At 39.9% G+C, this 22,914-nt stretch overlaps 1 protein-coding gene across 4 annotated transcripts in view; it reads right to left on the bottom strand.

Annotated features, from left to right (window-relative positions):
* Positions 1-22,222, bottom strand: part of GKAP1 (G kinase anchoring protein 1) — an 89,169-nt gene extending 66,947 nt beyond the window's left edge. For 2 of the 4 annotated variants that reach the window (XM_013980151.2, XM_013980150.2), the window contains exons 1-3: positions 21,975-22,221; positions 9,995-10,247; positions 6,467-6,610 (exon numbers count right to left, since the gene is read on the bottom strand). In XM_013980151.2, the coding sequence (XP_013835605.1) occupies positions 6,467-6,610; positions 9,995-10,213 (363 nt within the window). In that variant the 5' untranslated portion in view covers positions 10,214-10,247; positions 21,975-22,221. Of the gene's footprint in view, positions 1-6,466; positions 6,611-9,994; positions 10,248-19,917; positions 20,038-21,974 lie in introns of those variants that run through there. The other 2 variants (XM_005668028.2, XM_013980149.2) reach the window with 2 other exon arrangements.

Below are 22,914 nucleotides of genomic sequence, written 5' to 3'. Positions count from 1 at the left end.
ACTTTGGACAGGTAGAAAAAGGAATGGAAGAATTTCAGGAGGGAAGAGCCACAGGAACAAAGGTATGATATTAAGAATATATTATGGGATACAGGATTAAAAATGAATTCTATGCAACAAGAGAGATGTGGAAAAAAGTCTTTGGAAGATCATACAGGTGGATAATTTACATTCCTGTTCCACCCATGTTAGCTGTGACCTGAGGCAAGTTATGTCTGTGAATCTCAGTTTCTTCATACATAAAAAGGACACAGAAATATCAATTTTGCAAGGTAGTTTCGAAGATTTAAGGCTATAGTATATGTAAAGCACCTAGCACAATGCCTACCTGGCACAAAAGTTACACAGAAAATCAGAACTCTCCTTCTTTATGCTGGAAAACAGTATAAAATAAGATTGCTTAGAAGGGTAGAATTAGATTCCAGACACTCCCTAAAAATTAGACATTCAGGAAAGAGGAACACCGATAAAAGTAAAGTTTAAAGAAATAAACCGGCATGTGAGAAGAATGAGAACTTAGAATCCATATGTCTGGCTAAACCAGTGCAATCTCAGCATGCAGGAACCTGGATCTCAATACAGTAGTGCAGGAAACAAAGAAGCCCATTTCTCATCAAAGAATGACCAAGTTTTGGAACACTGATTAAATATGAAAAATGAAAAGAGAAAGAATCAAAAATAAGATTTTTTGACTCCAGACAACAGGGAGAATAGTAGCATAAGATTCCAGTATCAGGAAACAGAAAGAAAACATGATTCTACATTCCCTAACCTTGTCTTAATTAGAAGACTATTTAATCACAAGACTGCTGTAAATACAGTTGTCAATCTGATTAATCAGTACATGCACAGGCAGAAATGGGGGTGGGGGTAGGAGAGTCTGGGCCTGAAAGACACAAACCAGGCAAGAAAATGCAAATGAAACCATGATTTTTAAGAAAATATCTTATATTTAAGTTTTCAAATTGAACGTTCATCATTTTATTTACAGTTATGCGAGGAGGAGGAAGAAAAGAAGAAAAAAAGGAAATAGCCTACAGAACTGGAGAAGATACTTACATGTGCCCAAGATGGAATACTTCAGATCCCCTCCCTCCCTCTTGGCTTCCTCATAGTCTCCTACTCCCCCACCTAGTAGTAAAACATTTTTTTTTTCTATTTAAACAAACCTATAGCTCAGGGGCTTATGAAGAATCAATGAAAAATGAGGACAGTAGGAGTTCCCCTTGTGATGCAGTGGAAACAAATCCGACGAGGAGCCATGAGGGTGCAGGCCTCGATCAGTGGGTTACAGATCTGGTGTTGCCATGGACTATGGTATGAGTGGCAGACGCAGCTCGGATCCTGCGTTGCTGTGACTCTGGTGTGGGCTGGCAGCTACGCTCCAATTTAATTCCTAGCCTGGGAACCTCAATGCACTGCAGGTGCGGCCCTAAAAAAAGGCCAAAAAAAGGAATGAAAAAAAGAAGAATGAGGACAGTAAATATTTCAGATACTATCTAAAATATTTCAGATTTTTAAAAATTTTTAAGTTGAAGTACCATAAAAATTTTCCAAATGAAGAATTTCCCATTGGTACCATGGGAACGGAGTCATTATAAATCAACACAGAACATCATTCTCAAGACTTCTAACACTTGCAGCTAAGCGTTTAGCCACAGTAGCAGGAGCACCTTCCAATCCTCCTTTCGTCCATCTCCCTTTCAATTTCTCTTACCCAATTTTTCTAATTAAGTGATTTTCAAAGTGCGGACCACATTACCTTTCATTACTATGGAAAGCGGAATTATTTTCCCAGATTTTTTCCAAAAGTTTTATGATCATTATGATTTTAAAGATTGTTAATATTCTACAAAAGCTGTTTCTATGTGTTTATACTAACGATCAGGTTCAGTTCATCTCAGCTAATGTAGCTTCATGTTGTTTGAGTGCTGTTTATTAAGTCCACATTTTTGCTGTATACTTGATTACATTTCAAGGTAAAAAAAACGGTTCCATGAATCACTGAAGAATTAAAAGTAGTAATGAAAATAGTAAATAATGCAACTTAAGAAAACACAAAAAATTTAAAAAGAACCGGACTCCAATACAGTTAAAACAGAATATAAATCTGTATGTGTCCGGACAAGAGCGATATCACATAAGCAACTGAAAGGGAAAATTATAAATACAAAATTAAGATAGTGAAAATTTGACATTTCAATTTATTCAGTCATCAATCTATTTATTCCTAGCTTCTTTCTATGGAACACGGTCAGAGCAGTGACCTAAAAACATTATAGTTTTTGTTTCACTTTCAAAGCACAATGACCTGTATGAGTCTTTCCAGAACAAGTACCAAGTAATGCTTTCCAGAACAAAAGTGAAGTGATGAATTTTGTTCCTCAAGAAAAAGTCGACAACACAGAGCACTCCTTATAGGTACACTAGCTACAAGACAAACTATCACCAATAGACTTATTATACCATCCATGAGATTAATGAGAAATATCACACTCACAGACAAACTAACAAAAAAAAAAGAAAAAAGAAAAAGCTCTTGGCAAAAATGCCCTTATCAGATGAACTGGTGTATACAGTGTGATAAAACAATTACTATGCACATGCCAGCAGATATTTCACTTCAGAGATGGACAAAACCAGTGATGTGTGGAGTTTCAATCAATACAATAGGAGAGGAGTACCCGTCGTGGCTCAGTGGTTAACGAAACTGACTAGGAACCATGAGGTTGTGGGTTTGATCCCTGGCCTCACTCAGTGGGTTAAGGATCCAGTGTTGCCGTGAACTGTGGTGTAGGTCGCAGATGCAGCTGGGATCTGATGTTGCTGTGACTCTGGCATAGGCCAGTGGCTACAGCTCTGATTAGACCCCTAGCCTGGGAACCTCTGTATGCTGTGGGAAGTAGCCCTAGAAAAGACAAGAAGACCAAAAAAACAAATGAACAAACAAAAAAACAAAACAAAAAAAAATCCCACCACAACAGGAGACAGAAATACACAATTTTTTTTTTTTTTTGGTCTTTTTAGGGCCACCCTCCAGCATCAGAGCTACAGCTGCTGGCCTATACCACAGCCACAGCAACACGGGATCCAAACTGTATAGCAAGCAACCTTTACCAAAGCTCACAGCAACACAGTATCCTTAACCCACTAAGCAAGGCCAGGGATCGAACCTGCATCCTCATGGATACTAGTTGGATTCGTTACCTCTGAGCCATAACAGGAACTCCCACAATAAAATTTGATCTATTTATCACTGAAAATCCATGAGAAGAGATTTTTCTATTCATTCATTATTTTTGAGCCGCAATGTAAAATTTTAAGAAGGTACCCTCGAATCAGTGTTAACAATGCACAATCATGAATGTAATATGTTATACCTGAACAACAATACAGAGATTTATTCCCAGGCAACAACGTGGTGAACAGTATGTCTCTTGATCTTGATTCAACAGTAAAAGAAATGGTAAAAATTCTGAATACAATCAAATCGAAGTCAGGGCCTATTCATCTTTTTTAAAAAAGATTTACTGAGATATAATTCATATATTTTATATATCACACATCACAGAAAATTCACCCATTTCAAGTGTGAAACATATACTTCCTTTCATGTATACATCTCTGCAAAGAAAATTTTCACCCGTCTCCCCTTCAATTTCTCTTACCCAATTTTTCATCTATTATTTCACCTTTTCATATAACATTACTGTCACCTTGACTTTTTAAAAAAATGTTCTAGCTCCTTGGTTTTTATTAAAGCAAAAAAATGGTGCTGCCTAAAATCAATTTCTGTTCCCTGTAGCAAATCTTTTCCAAAGTACACTTTCACTTTGGACATTAACTACAATGTTCTTTTCCTTTTATGAGGCAGAAACTTTTCTTCAGCTGACACGAGATCAACGAAGATCTAGGATTTGCCCCTAAGTAGGTAGAGTGGATGCTTCTTTACCATCTACCTAGATGCTGTTTAATCTCAGCCCTCAGATTTATTTATTTATTTATTTATTTTTGGTCTTTTTGCTATTTCTTTGGGCCGCTTCCGCAGCATGTGGAGGTTCCCAGGCTAGGGGTTGAATCGGAGCTGTAGCCACCGGCCTACGCCAGAGCCACAGCAACGCGGGATCCGAGCCGCATCTGCAACCTACACCACAGCTCACGGCAACGCCGGATCGTTAACCCTCTGTGCAAGGGCAGGGACTGAATCCGCAACCTCATGGTTCCTAGGCGGATTCGTTAACCACTGTGCCACGACGGGAACTCCTCAGCCCTCAGATTTTATGCTGGGGGTTAGCTGAAGTAAATTTATATTATCGCTTTGATAATTTAGGAGTAGGAAACTTTGTCCTAGCATTCCTCTATTATGTTTAAAACAAGCAGCCACATAACAGGCAAGATTTCTATGTCCAGCTTTGTGACTGGCTCAGTCCTCAGTATCTGGAGCTTCTCACAATGCCCTTTCTCTGTGAGGGAGAACACCCACCATAACCTATGCCTTCTGCCTATTACAGGCACTGCCTGGTTCCTACTTTTAAAACCTATTACTCCACTGAGTTAAAATGATCCCAGGTGGTATACTGCCCATCAGTTCCAAGGCTTGCCCTTATCTCTTCTGCACTTGTCAGTGTAATTATCCCAGGAATGACTCTACTTCTTATGACCTTGATTATTTTCCTACAAGTGAGACTTCCAAATAAGGTACTGGGTTTTCCTAAGGGACCCATCAGTACTATATCCAGAAGAATTTCCTCAAAGTGCCTGAGCCTTGGATGATATCTGTTTTTTATGGCCACACCTGCAGCATATGAAAGTTCCTGGGCCAGGGATTGAATCCAAGCCACAGTTACAACTTATGCCACAGTCAAGGCAACACCGGATCCTTTAAACCACTGTGACAGGCAGGGGATCAAACTCAAAGCCCAGCAGTGATCCAAGCAACTGCAACAGGATTCTTAACCCACTGCACCACAGCGGGAATCTAAGGTCAGGGCCAAGTTGACTATTTCCTTTTCATAATTACCTGGTCATTTTGGTAGCAATCAATAGGGGCAGGAAGAAGGGCAATCAAATATCTGTACTTAAGTTCCCATAATATAATGGAATCTATTTTGGTGCAAAATTGACTAGTTATCCTTCATTAATTTTCCAGTGCTCCTTGGGCCACTGGGAGAAATTCCCTCTGGTGAAGACATTGGGAAATTCTATTACTTTCCCTTTTTTTCTTTTTTTTTCTTTTTTTTTTTTCCGCTTTTTAGGGCCACACTTGCGGCATACAGAGGTTCCCAGGCTAGGAGTCTGATCAGAGCTACAGCTGCTGGCCTACATCACAGCCACAGTAATGCCAGATCTGAGCCGAGTCTGCAATCTACACCACAGCGCACGGCAACACCGGATCCTTAACCCATTGAGCAAGGCCAGGGACTGAACCTGCAACCTCATGGTTTCTAGTCGGATTCTTTTCCACTGCGCCACAACAGGAACTCCTCTATTACTTTCTAAACAAATAGATCTTGTAAGCCAGAAAAAATTTGTGAAAGTTAATGTTGTAGAAGGAAAAACAAGAATCAATTCTCCTCCCCTAGAATAATACAAGATGATTTATCCAGTTTACCAGTGCCTGGAAATATCATTTTTGCACAGTTCTAATGTATAACTGACGCTCATGTGACAAGCCTGAGGCACTACAAAATTCTACAGAAAATGTTATAATTAACACAGTTTATGTTAAGAATGTTTTAGTATAGCCTAATTCTATAAGAACTGGTAACCCAAGCATCATAGGTATAACCACTCCATTAAGCCAAACATTTGCTAAAACAGTATCTACACCCAGATCAAATGACAGCTTAACAGATATACAAATATTCATTTCCCATACATACAACATCTCCTAGAGTACATTCCAGGCTTAGTATGTTCTCCTGGATACCATACATACAAAAAGAAATTGGCTTTATTAAATTATCTCTTTGGTTATTAATGACACTTATGTAATAGAGGCATAAAAGAACAAAACAGTATATAAATAGGAAAAAAAAAACAAATGTCATAAGCTATTTTACAAGGCTGAAAAGGAAAAGTTTCCCCTCCAATTTTTTCTTTCTTTAAGCAAAACTGTCATTGAGTATTTTTTATCAAGAGACATCTGGTTCTACGAGTGTGATTGTTTTTATTTGAAATAATTTAATCCTGTTGTTCTACCTTCCTTATCTCTCATTTGTAAAAAGGCAGATGAGTTAAAAACCCCCAAAAATAACTGCTTGAACTTACCAAAACAAACAACAATAAATGCATCAATTGGCTTTCCGAATAGATAATAAACAGAATCTCTTTGTTAAAAGTAGCAAATACAAGTGAGTTAATCCAATCCCCAGAAAGGTGGTGTCATATCAGATGTACTGCTATCTTAAAAACATAAAAATTCACTGAAAAACAAAGCAAAACAATGTGCTTTATTTAGCTGTACCTGCTCATCTCTTTGTCTCCACTCTTGCCAATTGTCTTCTCGTGAATCCTTCTGTACTGGGTTTGGTAATGAAAGTTCATGTTGAGGGTTACAAATGGCATGGGAGGATTTCTGGGGAATTTTCTTAAAAGCAAGATTCCTGAGCTATGAAACAAATAAAAAAATATATTAAACTCAGTTTATCAATCCGGGGATACCAATGGTTTTTTTTGGATTTAAGAAATCAATATTTTTATACTCCTAAATACTCGTTATGCTAACTGATGAAGTCACTATTTGTATTTTTTGTAATTTTTGTAAAATGTTAATTTTGCCAGCATTTGAGATAATTTTGGTGGCTTTCTAGATGAAATGATTAATAAGTGAGAAAGGATTATACTCTATTATACCACCATTTTAATGATTCAGCTTTACTAAAGAGAAGTTTATAGGAATAGAGACCAGGAATAACAAGTATGCTTTTAAAATGCAAAACAGGAGTTCCTTTTGTGGCTCAGCAGTAATGAACCCAACCAGAATCCATGAGGGAGTGGGTTCAATCCCTGACCTCACTCAGTGGGTTAAGAATCCACTGTTGCTGTGAGCTGTGGTATAGGTCACAGACGCGCCTTGGATCTTGTGTTGCTGTGGCTGTGGTAAGGCCAGCAGATGTAGCTGTGATTCAATTTGACCCCTAGCCTGGGAGCTTCCATATGCCGGAGTGCAGCCCTAAAAACAAAAATAAATTAATTAATCAATTAATTAAAAAATAAAATGCAAAACAATAGGATTCAATAAGATTAAAGTTTAATAGCTTACAAATTTAAAAGTTTAAATAATGAGAGAAGATAGCTTATGGAACTCTAGCAACTACTTTGCTAGTGCGAAAAAATACAGGGCCTCATCCACAAAGTAACATAGTGAACTAAACTGTACTGGCCAAGCCACTCCCGACAGTAAGATTAATTTGAGACATAGAAGTTGAAATAGTGAGAAAAATACTGAAAGGCTATTATGGATTAAACTGTATTCCCTCAAAAAATATAGGCATAACCTTTGCTGTCTGAGAATGTGACCTAATTTGGAAATCTGTGCAATCGAGTTAAGATGAGGTTATACTGAATTAAGGTGGGCCCTAGTCCAATGACTAGGGTCCTCATAAGAAGGGTATAGACAAAGATACACAAAGAGAACATCATGTAACAAAAAAGGCAGACTGGAGTGATGTAGCCACAAGCCAAGGAATGCCAAGGATTGATGGCTACTACAAGAACCTAGGAAGAGGCAAGGAAAAATTCTATTCAGTCTCAGGGAGAGCATGGCCCTGCTAACCTCTGGATAGGACATTTAGCCTTTAGAAATGTTAAAAGAAATGTTAAAAGAATAAATTTCTGTTGCATTAAGCCACCTAGTTTGTTGTTGCAACAGCCCTAGGAAACCAATAAAAAGGTTTTAGAGGATTAACAATTTAACTGATAAGAGATTATCAGAGATGAGATATAAACACTGCTTTAAGTAGCTGGTTTCTGCCACAGAAAAGGCAGAGTAGGAGAGATGCTGCTGGAGATGAAGCCCTGGGAGGCAGACTGCGGATTTATTATAGAGGGCAGACCAACAGAACCACAGTGCGGAAGTGGGAAAGGAGGACGCTCAGGCTCATTACCAGTAATGTCACATAAGCCCCACTATTATCTTATTTTCTATTCCCCCACATCATCTTTAAATCCAAAAAGAAAATGGTAGGCAATCAAAATTTTTGTAAGATTGGACTTCTGAAAGGTTGTATGGTGAGAAATATGTCTTTTAAAGTGACTATGTACAGAATTTTTTTAAAAGCAATGGTGATGGAAATGTAATAGAAATAAACTGAAAATATTTTTCTAAGTCTTGGTAATTATGAAATGAATATAGGCAGAAAAAAACTTTCACTACTTCTCTTTAAATGATATTGAAGGGAGTTCCCATTGTGGCCCAGCGAGTCAGGAACCTGATTAGTACCATGAGGATGTGGGTTTGATCCCTGGACTCACTCAGTGGGTTAAGGATCTGATGCTGCTGTGAGCTGTGGTGTAGGTTGCCATTCTTATATACCTGACTGCTCCTAGTAAAAGACAAACACAGGCTAGCATTGTTCTTCAGCATTTCTTCGCAAAATAAATGAGTACATTAAATGTTGGTCATGTAATGGAGTTCTCACTGTGGCTCAGTGGGTTAAGAACCCAGCTAGTATCCATAAGGATGTGGATTTGATCTCTGGCCTCGCTCAGTGGGTTAAGGAGCCAATACTGACTCATGCTACCACATTGTTGTGGCTGTGGTGTAGGCCAGCAGCTGCAGCTCTAGTTTGACCTGTAGGCGGGGAACTTCCACACGCTGAGGGTACAGCCCTAAAAAGAAGAAAAAAAAAAAAAAAAAAGCAAATGTTGGTCATGTAACTCATGCTAGGAATGTCTAGGGAAGAAGGGCCTGCCATGCACTTATTACCCTTAAGAAACAGGTGACCATCAAACAGATAGAAATGTATGTTCAAGGCTAGTCATAGGATTATTGTCTACAATAGCAAAAAACAAAAAACAAAAAACAAAGGGGAGGGGGAACTACCTAAATGTTTATCACAAGGGTTCAATTAAGTAAACTATGACAAAGTCACATAATTTTAAATAACGTGGAATCATTTTAAACAACATAGATCTTTATTTGCTTGTAGGAAAAACTGCTCATACTAACTTTTAAAAAGCCAGTCATGAAAGTCTATTATATAGGTAAAATATGAATGTATAGATATGTGGGTATATACATATCTATATATTCAAATAAACTTACATACATTTACAGAAAACAAATAGCAAAGCATTAATTTGTTATATCTCTAGTTACAGTTCTCAATGACCTTTTTTGCCTTTTAAAACTTTGTTTTTCAAAAACTTTTTAGAATGAGCAGATAACTTCCATACACAGGAAAAAAAAAAAAAGGCATTTAAAAAACGTTCTGACTTTAAATACACACAAATTTTTGTTTTAATGGCTATATCTGTGCCATAGGGAAATTACAGAGATTGAATTCAAGCTGCAGCTGCAACCCACACCACAGCTGCAACAACACTGGATCCTTTAACCCACTGCACTGGGCCAGGGATCAAAACTGCACCTCTGCGGCATCCTGAGCTGCTGCAGACAGATTTTTTTTTCTTTCTTTTTTGGTGCCTCACGGCATATGGAGTTCCTGGGCCATGGATCAGATCCAAGCCACAGTTGTGATCTATGCCACAGCTGCAGCAACATCAGATCCTTTAACCCACTAGGCCAGGGATCGAACCTAAATGCTGGCAGTGCAACGATGCTGTGGCTCCCACTGTGCCACAGCGGGAACTCCTGCAGTCAGGTTCTTGACCCGCTGTGCCAGAGTGGGAACTCCTAAATACATACAAATTTATATCCACTCATTCAAGTCATGTTTACCAGTACCTATGGATCAGGAACTGATAGTACCTGTCCTCACGATGCTTACAACCTAGATGGAAAGCAGACATGAATAATTATCAATGCTACCTCATTTGCTTCACTCTGTTGCTGTTCCTTCTTTTTTCTTCTTTTCTCTCTTTTTTTCTCATTTATAGTTGATTTACTTGTTTGAGACTTGCCAGTATTCGGACCTTTGCCTTTTCCAGGCTCAGAATCAGAACCACTGCCACTATCCACTTGCAACAAGGCAAAGCGAGAAGCCGTAGTGCCAACAGAACTAAGTACTGCTGAGGCCATTGTAAACATTTCTCTTTTAAAATACTTTTGTCAAGAATAATTCCTGTGAGAAAGGAGGAGGAAAATGAGTTAACACAGTCAGCAAAATCTGTTCTACATTTTAGAACAAATATAAACATATATATGTATCTATAGATACACACACACACATACATGTGTATATATAGACACTTTTCCTAACACTGGATTTAGTAACATTTGGATTTATGCCCACAGTCCCACTGGCAATAACATACTTTTTAAACTTAAGTAAACAACATAAATTTGAATAATATAAAACAGAAAAATGATATACAGAAAAGAATCAGAGAATGGATATGTGTAAATGTATGAATGGGTCACTTTGGTGTACAGCAGAAATTATCCAACCTTGTAAATTAACTACGCTTCAATAAAACGTAAAAAAAGAAAAATGGTATATAGAGATTACAGTTATTATAAGACTACCACCAATACAATGTATTCATTTTTCCACATACAGTTTCTAAAAATTAATGATTTTCCTCTTTCTTTTAAATGTACTGCTGTATATTTACATATTTATGTAGGACATCCTAAATCTGTCATAATACAAGTTTATGGAGGACAGTCTAAATCAATACGGTTTACAATGCAAAGTAACAATATCATTTTTCACTGTACACAGCAACCATTGGTTCAACTACATGCTTATCCCCAACTTTCAGGACAGGAAAAAAGGAGTAGAAAAGGAAGAACATTTTTATGATATACAAATTCTGCCTTAAGTTTGATTCCAGAGAACTGCTCTCAGTCTCAGAATTGACAGCAAAATAGAGAACTTAAATTCTCTCAACCAAAAGAAACTTTGCAAAATCACCTTCCATCATCATGTTTTAGTTCACTAGTCTGAGCGCACTCTACCTCTTTCAGCTTTTTAAGAACCTTTTAAACTTAGGATATTAAAGGTCCTCTAGTAAAAGAATATATATATTCATAATATATTCATAAACAAATATCTGAATCATTTTGCTGTACACCAGAAACACAACACTGCAAATCAACTATACCTCAATAAAAAATGTTTTGTTTTGCCTCTTAGGGCTGTACCTGTGGCATATGGAAATTCCCAGGCTAGCAGCTGAATTGGAGATGCAGCTACCAGCCCACACCACAGCAACACCAGATCCAAGCCACTTCTGTGATCTACACTATAGCTCATTGCAACACTGCATCCTTAACCCACTGAGTGAGGCCAGGGATTGAACCCGCATCACTGTGGATACTACTCAGGTTTGTTACCACTGAGCCACAACAGGAACTCCCCCAAAATTTTTTTAATTAAAAAAAAAAAAAGTCCGCTAGTATTTTCAAACACAAATTGTCTTGTTTCACAGATAAGGCAACTTGTTAAGTAATTCTGCATATTACTGACAAAGTCAGGACCTGAAACTAGATTTGCTGAACCTTACTCTGCAAGTTCAAAGTAAGAAGCCTTGTAACTAACTACTAGAAGACATAGTACTCTCTCAAGACAAAAGAAATAGACTAGACAGAGTAACCCACTGTGAAACTCAGAAATTTGTGTGTGTTGGGGGGATTGAAATGTATCAGGTACATAACAACTGAGTAAAATACTAAGTTTAAAAAAAAAATGAGTTCCCCTCGTGATTCAGTGGTTAAGGAATCCAACTAGGAACCATGAGATTGTGGGTTCGATCCCTGACCTCGATCAGTGGGTTAAGCATCTGGCGTTGCCGTGAGCTGTGGTGTAGGTAGCAGACGCGGCTCGGATCCCTCGTTGCTGTGGCTGTGGCATGAGCCGGCAGCTGTAACTCTGATTTGACCGCTAGCCTGGGAACCTCCATATGCCTCAGGAGTGGCCTAAGAAAAGGCAAAAAGACAAAAAAAAATAAAAAATAAATAAAAAATAAATGAACACTCCAAGTACCCAACACTAAGATTAACAGAATGTTAACCCACTCCCATGCCTCTCCCCAAAAGAATCCCCCCAGCTCCCACCCTGTTATTATTCTAATTTTTGTGCTACTTATTCCTTTGTTTACAGTTTTATCACGTCTGTCTTGGGTCACAGTGCTCACATCTGAACTGACTACTGTCATTTCCACAATATCCTATTGTTTACACAGGTCCACCCTATTTATTGCAGGAGGGGACTTTGCAAAAGTATGACAACTAGGAAGTGAGGATCACTGAGGTCCATTCTGAAAGCTGACCACACATTACAGTTTGCCTGTTTTCAGGAGGGAACAAAAATGAAAAGCATGTGTTCAATCGTCCATCTTAAGAAGCCAGAAAATTATTTGGAAATCCTTCAATTTTTTTTAACCAATAAAGAAAAATCAAAAGAAGAGCTGATACCTGAAGATATCATCTAGTAGCTATTGAATCAAAGTATTTTTATTATAACACCGTGTTAATACCCTGTTGCTCCTCTACTCAGAAATATACACATCAAGATGAAAATACCACAACACACAGAGATGACATACCAATAAAATTATGATGACTTTTAGGCTTAAATCTTTCCCACAAAAGTAAGAATTAAAACTTGGTAAGTTATTACAAGGAAGAAAATACTGCAAAATGAAACAGAAATTCCAGACTCAAAAATATTATGGAAAACATTCATTCTGCTTCAAAATCAACATGCCATGTTCAAATATTATATTTTAGTAGAATTGAGCACTTTAGATTCAGTATCCTACATACCTGTTCTAAATTATTATAGTTAATTTTAACTGTTGGGACTATAAATTACATGTGATAGCTGTCACTGCCCCTCCCCAAATGAGAATTATGGATCACTCTCATGCTGAATGCAGGCATGGCCATGTGACTTACCAGTGAAATATAAGCTTTAGGAGTTCCTGTCATGGCTCAGTGGTTAACAAATCCAACTAGGAACCATGAGGTTGCAGGTCAGATCCCTGCCCTTGCTTGTGGGTTAAGGATCCGGTGTTGCCGTGAGCTGTGGTGTAGGTTGCAGATGTGGCTCGCATCCCAAGTTGCTGTGGCTCTGGCGTAGGCCAGCGGCTACAGCTCCGATTCAACCCCTCACCTGGGAACCCCCATCTGCCGCAGGAGCGGCCCTAGAAAAGATCAAAAAAAAAAAAAAAAGCTTTAAAACCCATAGATGCAAACTATTGCTTCTGGAGTGAATAAGTAATGAGATCCTGCTGTATAGCACTAGGAACTATATCTAGTCACTTATGATGGAGCATGACAATGTGAGAAAAAGAATGTATATATGTATGTGTGACTGAGTAACCTTGCTATACAGTAGAAAATTGACGGAACACTGTACACACCAGCTATGACGGAAAAAATGAAAATCATTTAAAAAAAAAAGATAATAAAAGCTTTAAAACCCAGAACATGGTTTACCATGTTCTTTTTTCTCTGCTTCTGTGATTGCAGAAGCAGATGTTGAGATGAAGCCTCCATCGGTCAGGTCTGATGGAGTCAAACTACAATGAACAGTATCTCCTTACTAAACTGTAATAGATATATAGCTTGAACAAGAAAGCAACTTTGCTGCTTTAAAGCTGCTGAGACTTTTAGGTTGTTACTACAATATAATTTAATCATCACTGATAGCTTACATAAATTAATTTATTTTCTATTTTAGGACTGATATCAAAACCGTGAACTTCATATTTGGATTGTTCTGCATGAATGAATGTTTACAGATGTTCTAAACATCTCTCCAAAGCTCATAGAAAATTTTTTTTTTGAAATGAAAGGGGAAAAGTTTCTAGGCATTGGGAAGTTATGGCTGAACAGTTGGCCACTGAAAAGAGTCAAAGATAATACCTAACACACTACAGAGGAAAACACCAATCTACCTGAAACCCAAGAATCACAGGAGTTACTGTCTTACCCAGTGGCCACACATGACAAACAACAAATGTTTCCTGAATGAATGAAGAGAAATAACAAAAGATAAAATGAAAAGAAAGTGTTAGAACAAACACTGTTAACTGAGGAAAGAATCTGTGATAAACATCCAAAATAATTATTTTACTGAGAAAGCAGCTACATATGCTACGCCTTAGCAACTCACGCCTTAAAATACTTTAACTAATGAAACGGTAGATGGAAAGGGGGACATGTTCACCTCCAGTGATCACTTGGTTTGGTCAGCAGTACAGATGGGAAAAGAGTAAAGAGGTAGCCACATGCACTATACCTTACACAACAGTAAATACTGAAGGCAAAAAATAGCTCTACTTAGCAGCTGAGGGGAAAAAAAAGATGGGATAACTTGAAGGGCTCCATCATCTATGCTACATGCTGTACTGACGAGAAAAAAAGGATAAACAGCCAACACATCAACTACCTCAACAGCCATGAGAGAAATTTATATAAAATGTCAAAAAATAAACTAAGCCGTACTTTAGACGTGGAAGAGGGGGAAATGCAAATTTTACAAGAAGGGAATAAACATAAAAACAATCCCTAATTTGTAAATGTGTATATTCCTTATTCACATACCAAAAAAAGAAAGAAATGCATGGGACTACTCACTATGCTTATTTTCCTTTCTATAGTTTTCATTATTTCCCCAAGTATTCTAATGACCATATTCCTTCTAGAAAAAAAAATTCATCTTAAAAAAAGAAAATGAGTTTTGGGAGTCCTAACCACAGCAGTCAGTGAAGAAAAAGAAATAAAAGGAATCCAAACTGGAAAAGAAGTAAAACCGTCACTGTTTGCAGATGACATGACACTATACATATAACATCCTCAAGAAGCTACCAGTAAACTATTAGAGCTCATCAATGAATTCAGTAAAGCTGCATGATACATGATTAATACACAGAAATCTCTTCCATTTCTATACACTAACAATGAAAGATCAGAAAGAGAAATTAAGGAAACAACCCTATTTATCACCACATCAAAAAGAATAGCTAGGAATAAACCTAGTAAGGAGGCAAAAGACCTATTCTATATAAACTGTAATATGCTGATGAAAGAAACTGAAAATGACACAAATGAAAAAATGGAAAGATATATCATATTCTTGAATTGGAGATTCAGCACTGTCAAAATGACTATACTATCCAAGGTAATCTACAGATTCAATGCAATCCCTATCAAATTACCAATGGCACTTTTCACAGAACTAGAACAAAAAATTTTTAAATTTGTATGGAAACACAAAAGACCCCAAATAGCCAAAGCAATCCTGAGAAAAAGAAATGGAACTGGAGAAATCAGGCTTGCTGACTTCAGATCATACATACTACAAAGCTACAGTACTGAAAACAGTACAGTCAACAACATAGATCAATGGAACAGGATAGAAGGCCCAGAAATAAACCCACACACCTGTGGTCAATTAAACTACAACAAAGGAGGCAAGAATATACAATAGAGAAAAGACAGTCTCTTCAATAAGTGGAGCTGGGGGAGTTCCCATCATGACTCAGTGTTAGCAAATCCAACTAGGAACCATGAGGTTGCAGTTTCAATCCCTGGCCTTGCTCGGCAGGTTGGGGATCCAGTGCTGCTGTGGGCTGTGGTGTAGGTTGCAGACATTGCTTGGATCCCACATTGCTATGGCTCTGGCATAGGCCTGTGGCTACAGCTCCGATTGGACCCCTAGCCTGGGAACCTCCATATGCCTCGGGAAGCGGCCCTAGAAAAGGCAGAAAAACAAAAAAACAAACAAAGAGGAGTTGGGAAAACTGAACAGCCTCATGTAAAAGAATTAAATTAGAACATTCTCGAACACAAAACACAAAAATAAAGTCAAAATGGAGTAAAGCCCTAAATATAAAACCAGATACTATAAAACCCTTAGAGGAAAACATTGGCAGAACTTGAGAGTTCCAGCTGTGGTGCAGCAGAAATGAATCTGACTAGTATCCATGAGGACGCAGGTTTGATTCCTGGCCTTGTTCAGTGGGTTAAGGATCTGGCGTTGCTGGAAGCTGTGGTGTAGGTTGCAGACACAGCCCGGATCTGGCATGGCTGTGGCTGTGGCATAGGCCGGCAGTTGCAGCTCGGATTCGACTCCTAGTCCAGGAACTTCCATATGCCGCAGATGTGGCCCTAAAAAGGAAAAAAAAAAAAAAAATTGCAGAACACTCTTTGATATACATCGCAGCAATATCTTTTTGGACCCACCTCCTAGAGTAATGAAAATAAAAACAAAAATAAACAAATCGGACCTAACTGAACTTAAAAGTTTTTGCACAGCAAAGGAAACCATAAACAAAAAGAAAGCCTAGGAATGGGAAATAATATCTGAAAATGAAGAGACTGACAAAGGACTTATCTCCAAAATATACAAATAACTCATACAGCTTAATATCAAAAACACAAACAAACCTAGTCAAAAAATAGGCAAAAGATCTACATAGACATTTCTCCAAAGCAGACAGACAGATGGCCTGAAAGTACACGAAAAGATGCTCAACATTGTTAATTATTAGAGAAATGCGAATCAAAACTACAAGTTACAGGAGTTCCCGTTGTGGTGCAGTGGTTAACGAATCCGACTAGGAACCATGAGGTTTGCAGGTTCGATCCCTGCCCTTGCTCAGTGGGTTAACGATCCGGCGTTGCCATGAACTGTGGTGTAGGTTGCAGATGCAGCTCGGATCCCACGTTGCTGTGGCCCTGGTGTAGGCCAGCGGCTTCAGCTCCGATTAGACCCCTAGCCTGGGAAACCTCCTTATGCCACGGGAGCGGCCCAAGAAATGACAAAAAGACAAAAAAAAAAAAACCAAAAAACAAAAAAAAACAAACTACAAGTTACATTCTTATTTTCTTTTGGCTATGCCCACAGCATGTGGAAGTTTCCAGGTCACAAATCAAACCCATGCCACAGCAAGGACCCAAGCCACAGAAGTGAAACACTGGATCCTTAACTAAGCCACCAGGGAACTCCTAAAAATATTTTCATTCTTTTTTTTTTTTTTTAAAGGCCACATCCACAGCATATGGAAGTTCCTGGGCCAGGGACTGAATCCAAGCTGCAGCTGAGAATTATGACACAGCTCCAGAACATAGCTGCAACAATGCCAGATCTTTTAACCGACTGCACCTTGCTGGGGAGCGAACCCGCACTTCTGCACCGACCCAAGCTGCTGCAGTCAGATTCTTAACCCACTGCACCATGATGGGAACTCCAATAGTTACTTCTTTAAAAAAAATTTTTTTAAAAAGAAAAAAGTTGGGGGAATATCCCATAGCTCAGAGTGCAAAGAGGACAATAACCCCCTTTGATACAGATGAAACAATTGTACTGCATGAATGATATAATAGCATTCCATATATGGTCAAAAAAAAAAGGAACAAGGTCATCTACACTCAAATTCAAGAAGGAAGACATAATCTAGTCAATGCAATATTGATTTTTTTTTTTTCTGCCCTGTGTCAAAACTTAGAAAGGGCAACTACAGGTCAGAATTGATAATGAGATGCCTCTGGTCCCTTACGTAAGTGATTGAGAAGACAAATGACAGACAGCAACTGTCAAAGACTGATTATGCTGCATGGTTTTAGGAGAACATTGTCTTCATTAACAAAGTTTTCAGAATTTGCAAAAAGATAACCATGTTATACAATCCAGGAATTCATTTGTTTTTTGTTGTTGTTGTTTGTTTTGTCTTTTTGTCTTTTTAGGGCCACATCTGCAGCATATGGAGGTTCCCAGGCTAGGGGTCGAATCAGGGCTGCAACCACCAACCTACGCCACAGCTCACTGCAACACCAGATCCTTAACCCACTGAGCAAGGCCGGGGATCAAACCCCCAACCTCATGGTTCCTAGTCAGATTTGTTTCTGCTGCGCCACAACGAGAACACCCAAGAATTCATTTGAAACTGCCTTTTTTTTTTTTTTTCCAATCTTGAAAGGAAAATAAGTAAGCTGACCATATAAGCATCAGACTTTTAAAAAATACTATTTCAGGGAAAGTACTCCTTTCGGTCTTATGTCCTAAATTTCTACCTCTCCACCTATAGTCATATCTCAGAGATACTTGAATAAATAGATTCAAACAAAATTCTCCCTCCCCCTACTATTTTCCCTTTCTTTCTCTATCACATGGTCTTTAAAATCCAGATATTCAAATGCTCATTTATATACATAAACTTAAATAACATGGATATAATTAAAGTATACAATGCAAAAATATAATGGACATTCATTAAGCTATCTACATTTTGTCAGGAATGCAATGGCTAATGCTCTGTATTAAACACATATTACTAAAATACTACATAAATCAGGCTTTTTAGTTCAGAAATTTAATGATTATTTCCTATGTTTCTCCTTCTTCCCTTTGAGTCTACTTTTTTTTTTTCCCTGCTTTTTTAGGGCTGCACCTGCAGCATATGGAGGTTCCCAGGCTAGGGGATGAATTGGAGCTGCAGCTGCTGGCCTACACCAAAATCACAGCGATGCCAGATCCCAGCAGCGTCTGCCACAGACACCACAGCTCAGGGCAATGCTGGATCCTTAACTCACTGAGTGAGGCCAGGGATCAAACCTGTGTCCTCCTGGATACCAGTCAGATTCATTTCTGCTGAGCCACGACGAGAACTCCTGAGTCTCCTTTTAAAAATAATTTAAAAGCTAATTTAAGTAGTTGAAGCAAGACAAAAGAAAATTCCAAGATAACTTTAAGAGAAATATTTCAGGTCAAATGTACACTAAACAAGTTCACAAATATAAATATGCTGGCAGCTCATACACATCTAAGTGCAATATTCTATAATTTCTTAATGAATACCATTAGTAAAAACTATTATTTCCTTTATACTTGAGATTGCAGCTATGTCAAATTACAGTGAAGTCTCCACTTTATATATACTCAATACTTAAAAAGCTAATCCATTTTCAAACATTTGAGCATATGTTACAGCTTTCTATAGCAACAGTCCTTCCTCAGATTTGGTACTGGAGCAAAACAAACTACTTACAATTTCCTGACCACACATTTAGTTGTTCGTATATTTCTGCTGTGTCTTTTGCCTAAAACGCCCTATCTTCCATTTACAATTTGTATTTGTTCCTCAAAATCCTGCTGAGGTGCCAACATTTCTGTAAAGCTTTCTCTAACCTGCTTGTTGAGTTAATCATTCTCTCCTCTGTGATATTTCTGTGCTTTATATTTACTTTTATTACTGAATAGAGTTCATTAAAATGATCTGTTTGCTGCTGTGCCTAGCCCCTCATAATTCTGATTTCAACATCCTGAAAGACAAAGGCTTTTTCTTTCCACCCCAAATAAAACCTGGCACAAAAAAGGATACATTTATTGTATTTGGTTTTTTAGAAGGATTATTGAAATTGCCCAAGTATACAACTATCTATGCGTTCAAAGACGTGCTCTCAAGTAGAATGGACAGCAAAATAAAATGCAAAGTGTGATAGACATAATGCCGAATCCCTAGAAGCAAGTGTGCATTAACAATGATTATTAGCAGTTTAAAGTTGTTTTACTCTAAGTGTCATTCTAACTGATCACCACAATTAATTGCGTTTAGGAAGCATAATTGGTTTTAAAATATTGATTAAAAAGAGTTAGGATACAGGAGCTTAAGCAAACTACGTTTTAAAATGAACAGCCTCAACTGCCAGCAGCAGGATTTCTAAACAGCTGATCCTCTTGGTCTCTTCTACCAAGGTTCTGAGGTTCACTGCCACTATGATGTCATCCCTCTAGACTATAATCACTCTAAGGTCAAGAAAGATGGTAGCAGTAGCCATACCTCATTCCTGGGAATCACAATTAGGGCATTTCAAAACTGATTATGTATAAAATCCTCAATCAAGAACAACCCAATATATCCTCTTTCTTCCATTAAGCCTATCAACCAGTAAGCCTATGAAAAAAAAGAAATGAATATAATGTAGATGCTTCTCTGAAATATAGTTTAGATTCAAAAAAAAAAAAAGCCATAAAATGAAATGGCACTGAGTATGAGTGACTTCACATCTGGTGAAAAAAATTTTCATTGTATTATGTCAAATAACACAACTAAATATCTTTCACGTTGGCTTCTTATATCTTTTTTTTCTTTTTCTTTTTAGGGCTGCACCTGCTGCAAATGGACAGTCCCAGCTAGGGGTGGAATTGGAGCTACAGCTGCTGGCCTAGACCACAGCCACAGCAACACCAGAACCAAGCCGCATCTGCAGCCAACACCATAGCTCACAGCAACAGTGGATCCTTAACCCACTGAGTAAGACTAGTGGTCTAACCCCCGTCCTCACAGATACTAGTTTCCCCTGAGCCACCATGAGAACTCCACTTTGACTTCTTATAAACTAAGGTTCACAACCAAGTGCCAAGTGCATATCAAAAACTTTGCTCTCAACACACTCGCTGTAAACAAATCACATAAATTTAATGTGTATGCCCTAAATTTCATGTCTTTCTTCATAGTTAAATATTGCTTCCCCACTCCAATCTGCAGCACCTAATTTCTGTGGGCTGAAAAACCGAGCAAAAAGCACAAGCTGGTACTGTGTGAGGACCTAAGGGATTCTCCCATGAATAAAGCACACATATTTTCCTTTGCCCCAGTGATCTCTCAAGTCAACTTCTGGGTTTCTGCTCTTAGTCCACAGAGCAAAGCCACCTGACTGATACCTTAAGTTTGTTGTAACCATTTATGACAAGAATATCTTCCATTAATAAGGATTTGCTAATGCCATCTAATGCCGTATATAAGCCTGCTGAGAAAAAAACATCTGTATTTCCACAGATTAAAGATTTTAATATTTTTGATTGCCATAAAGTTTCTTTAATATTCTTATAGCTGAAAGTCAAATTTATTAAACTGGTGATTCAAGTTACAGTCACAAGCATGTTTACGATATAAAGAAACTGACAATACTGAACAGTGCCGAAAAAATTTCACTGGCTTTTCAGGAGAGGAAAGACACTCTTTCAGTACTGCTTCTAATGAAAGCTGTAGCAGGTAGGCAACTGTAAAATCTGGCTAAGGTAAGAATGGAAAACTCTAAAAAGAAAGTGGAGAGAAAATTTAATAAGTCATTTTTATCCTTGTTGGCTATCTACCAAGCACCCTAAGTGCTAGAGATGACAAAAATTCTGGAATACTGCTTGTTCCAAACAATAATTGCAAAAAAAACCAACAAAATTCAACACCCTTCTTTTTTAGTTTTCAACAGCTAGCGTGGAGGAGGAGCACTTTATTCAAAAAGTAATTCATGAATGAAATTCACTCATTCATGAATGAAAGCCAAATTTCGCCCATAGGCTGTTAACCGATGCTCCAAAACTTATTCGCGCAAAGTACACAGAGAAAGAAACGGGGCTGGGCAAGACTTAACCCGGGCAAAGAAACGGCTTCAAAACCTGAAAGGGAGAGAACGGCGAGTCAGGTCGTCGCTCCAGAAATTTCCGAGCGCCTGCCTCCCCCGGAGGAAGACCGCTCCCCGCGACGGGGAGGGGACGGCGGCACCTGTCAACCGGCGGCCCCGCCACTGCGGTCGCCCCCGACCCCGGCCCCCGCGGGGTCTCGGGAGGCGCAGGCACGGCCCGGGGCCTGGGGTCTCCGCCGGTCCCTCTCCTTCGTCCCTGAGCCCGCCGCCGAGCGTCGCGGCCGCGGCCCTTCCCGAGGAGCGGCCCTCCCGCGCACTCTGCCCGGCAGCTGTGGCCAGCGGGGCCCGCCGCCCCCCAGGCCAAGTCCCCTACCGCTGAGCCCCGGGCGCACAGAGTGGCGCGGCTGAGCGACCGCCACCGCCTCAGAGGCGCCCGAGCGGACCCAGCGAGGCGGCCCGCCCTCCGCGTACTCACCGGGCCTCCCCAGCCGCCGGTTCGGCCCTCCTCTCCCTCCTCCCCCTGCCGCCGCCGCTCCGCGACTCCCGTGGCGGCCGCACTGGGCGTTGGGACCGGGCTGGGTCACGTGTCGGGGGGCAGAGATGGGCTCGCGGCGGGCGAGCGCCGGGCACTAACGGGCCCCGTGGCGCCGGACCGGGCGGACCACGGCGGGGAGCGCGGCTGCGGGCTGCGGTGAGGGGCGGGGAGAGCGCGGCCGCGAGCTGAGGGCGGGAGGGAAGTCCCGGCGGAGGGGGCGGCGTGAGAGCCGCGGGGCGGGGCGGGGGCGGGGCCTGGCGCGTCTGCCGCCGCGCGCGGGGGTTTGTTTATTTTCTCGGTTGGTTGCGGCGCTGGCGCGTGGGTAGAGGCTCTCCGGTGACGTGAGCGCCCGGAGTTGGGGGAAAGGGCCAGAACCACCTGCTGGAGAAGGGGAGCTACGGGGGCCGGGCAGGGTCCAAACGTCTCACGTAGGCGGCGACGCCGCGGTCTTCGAGGGGTTACCGGGAAGAGAAGGGCTTTCCCGGAGCGGATGGAAGGAGGGAGGCCTCCCGAGAGAATAGGACTCCAGGCCGTTCACCAGCAGTTCGGCGGCTTCACCTGCATCGCGGAGAGCAGTTAGAGAGCCCCTGGGGTAGAGAAGGGTCGGTGGAATGTGGGGGCCACTCGGGGCTCGACCCCCTGTTAGTGAAGTAAGGATGGTCCTCCAGATCAAGGTTTGAATAGAAAGACTGCATCAGATCTCTATAAGGAAAATAACGAATATTGCTCAGTTTTCTGTAGAGTTACACTTTCACGTTATCTCCCTTGGTGTTCCATCAGGTAGTAGGACTCTCACTTTACAAGCCTAGCTGAGTGACTTACTCAAAGCCTCGCAGCTAATAAATGGCAGAGCTGGAACCCAGCTGTCTTGACTTCAAAT

Source organism: Sus scrofa, chromosome 10 (assembly GCF_000003025.6).
Source record: "Sus scrofa isolate TJ Tabasco breed Duroc chromosome 10, Sscrofa11.1, whole genome shotgun sequence".
In the NCBI taxonomy this organism is placed as follows: Eukaryota; Metazoa; Chordata; class Mammalia; order Artiodactyla; family Suidae; genus Sus; species Sus scrofa.
This window is presented reverse-complemented; position numbering and strand designations above follow the sequence as displayed.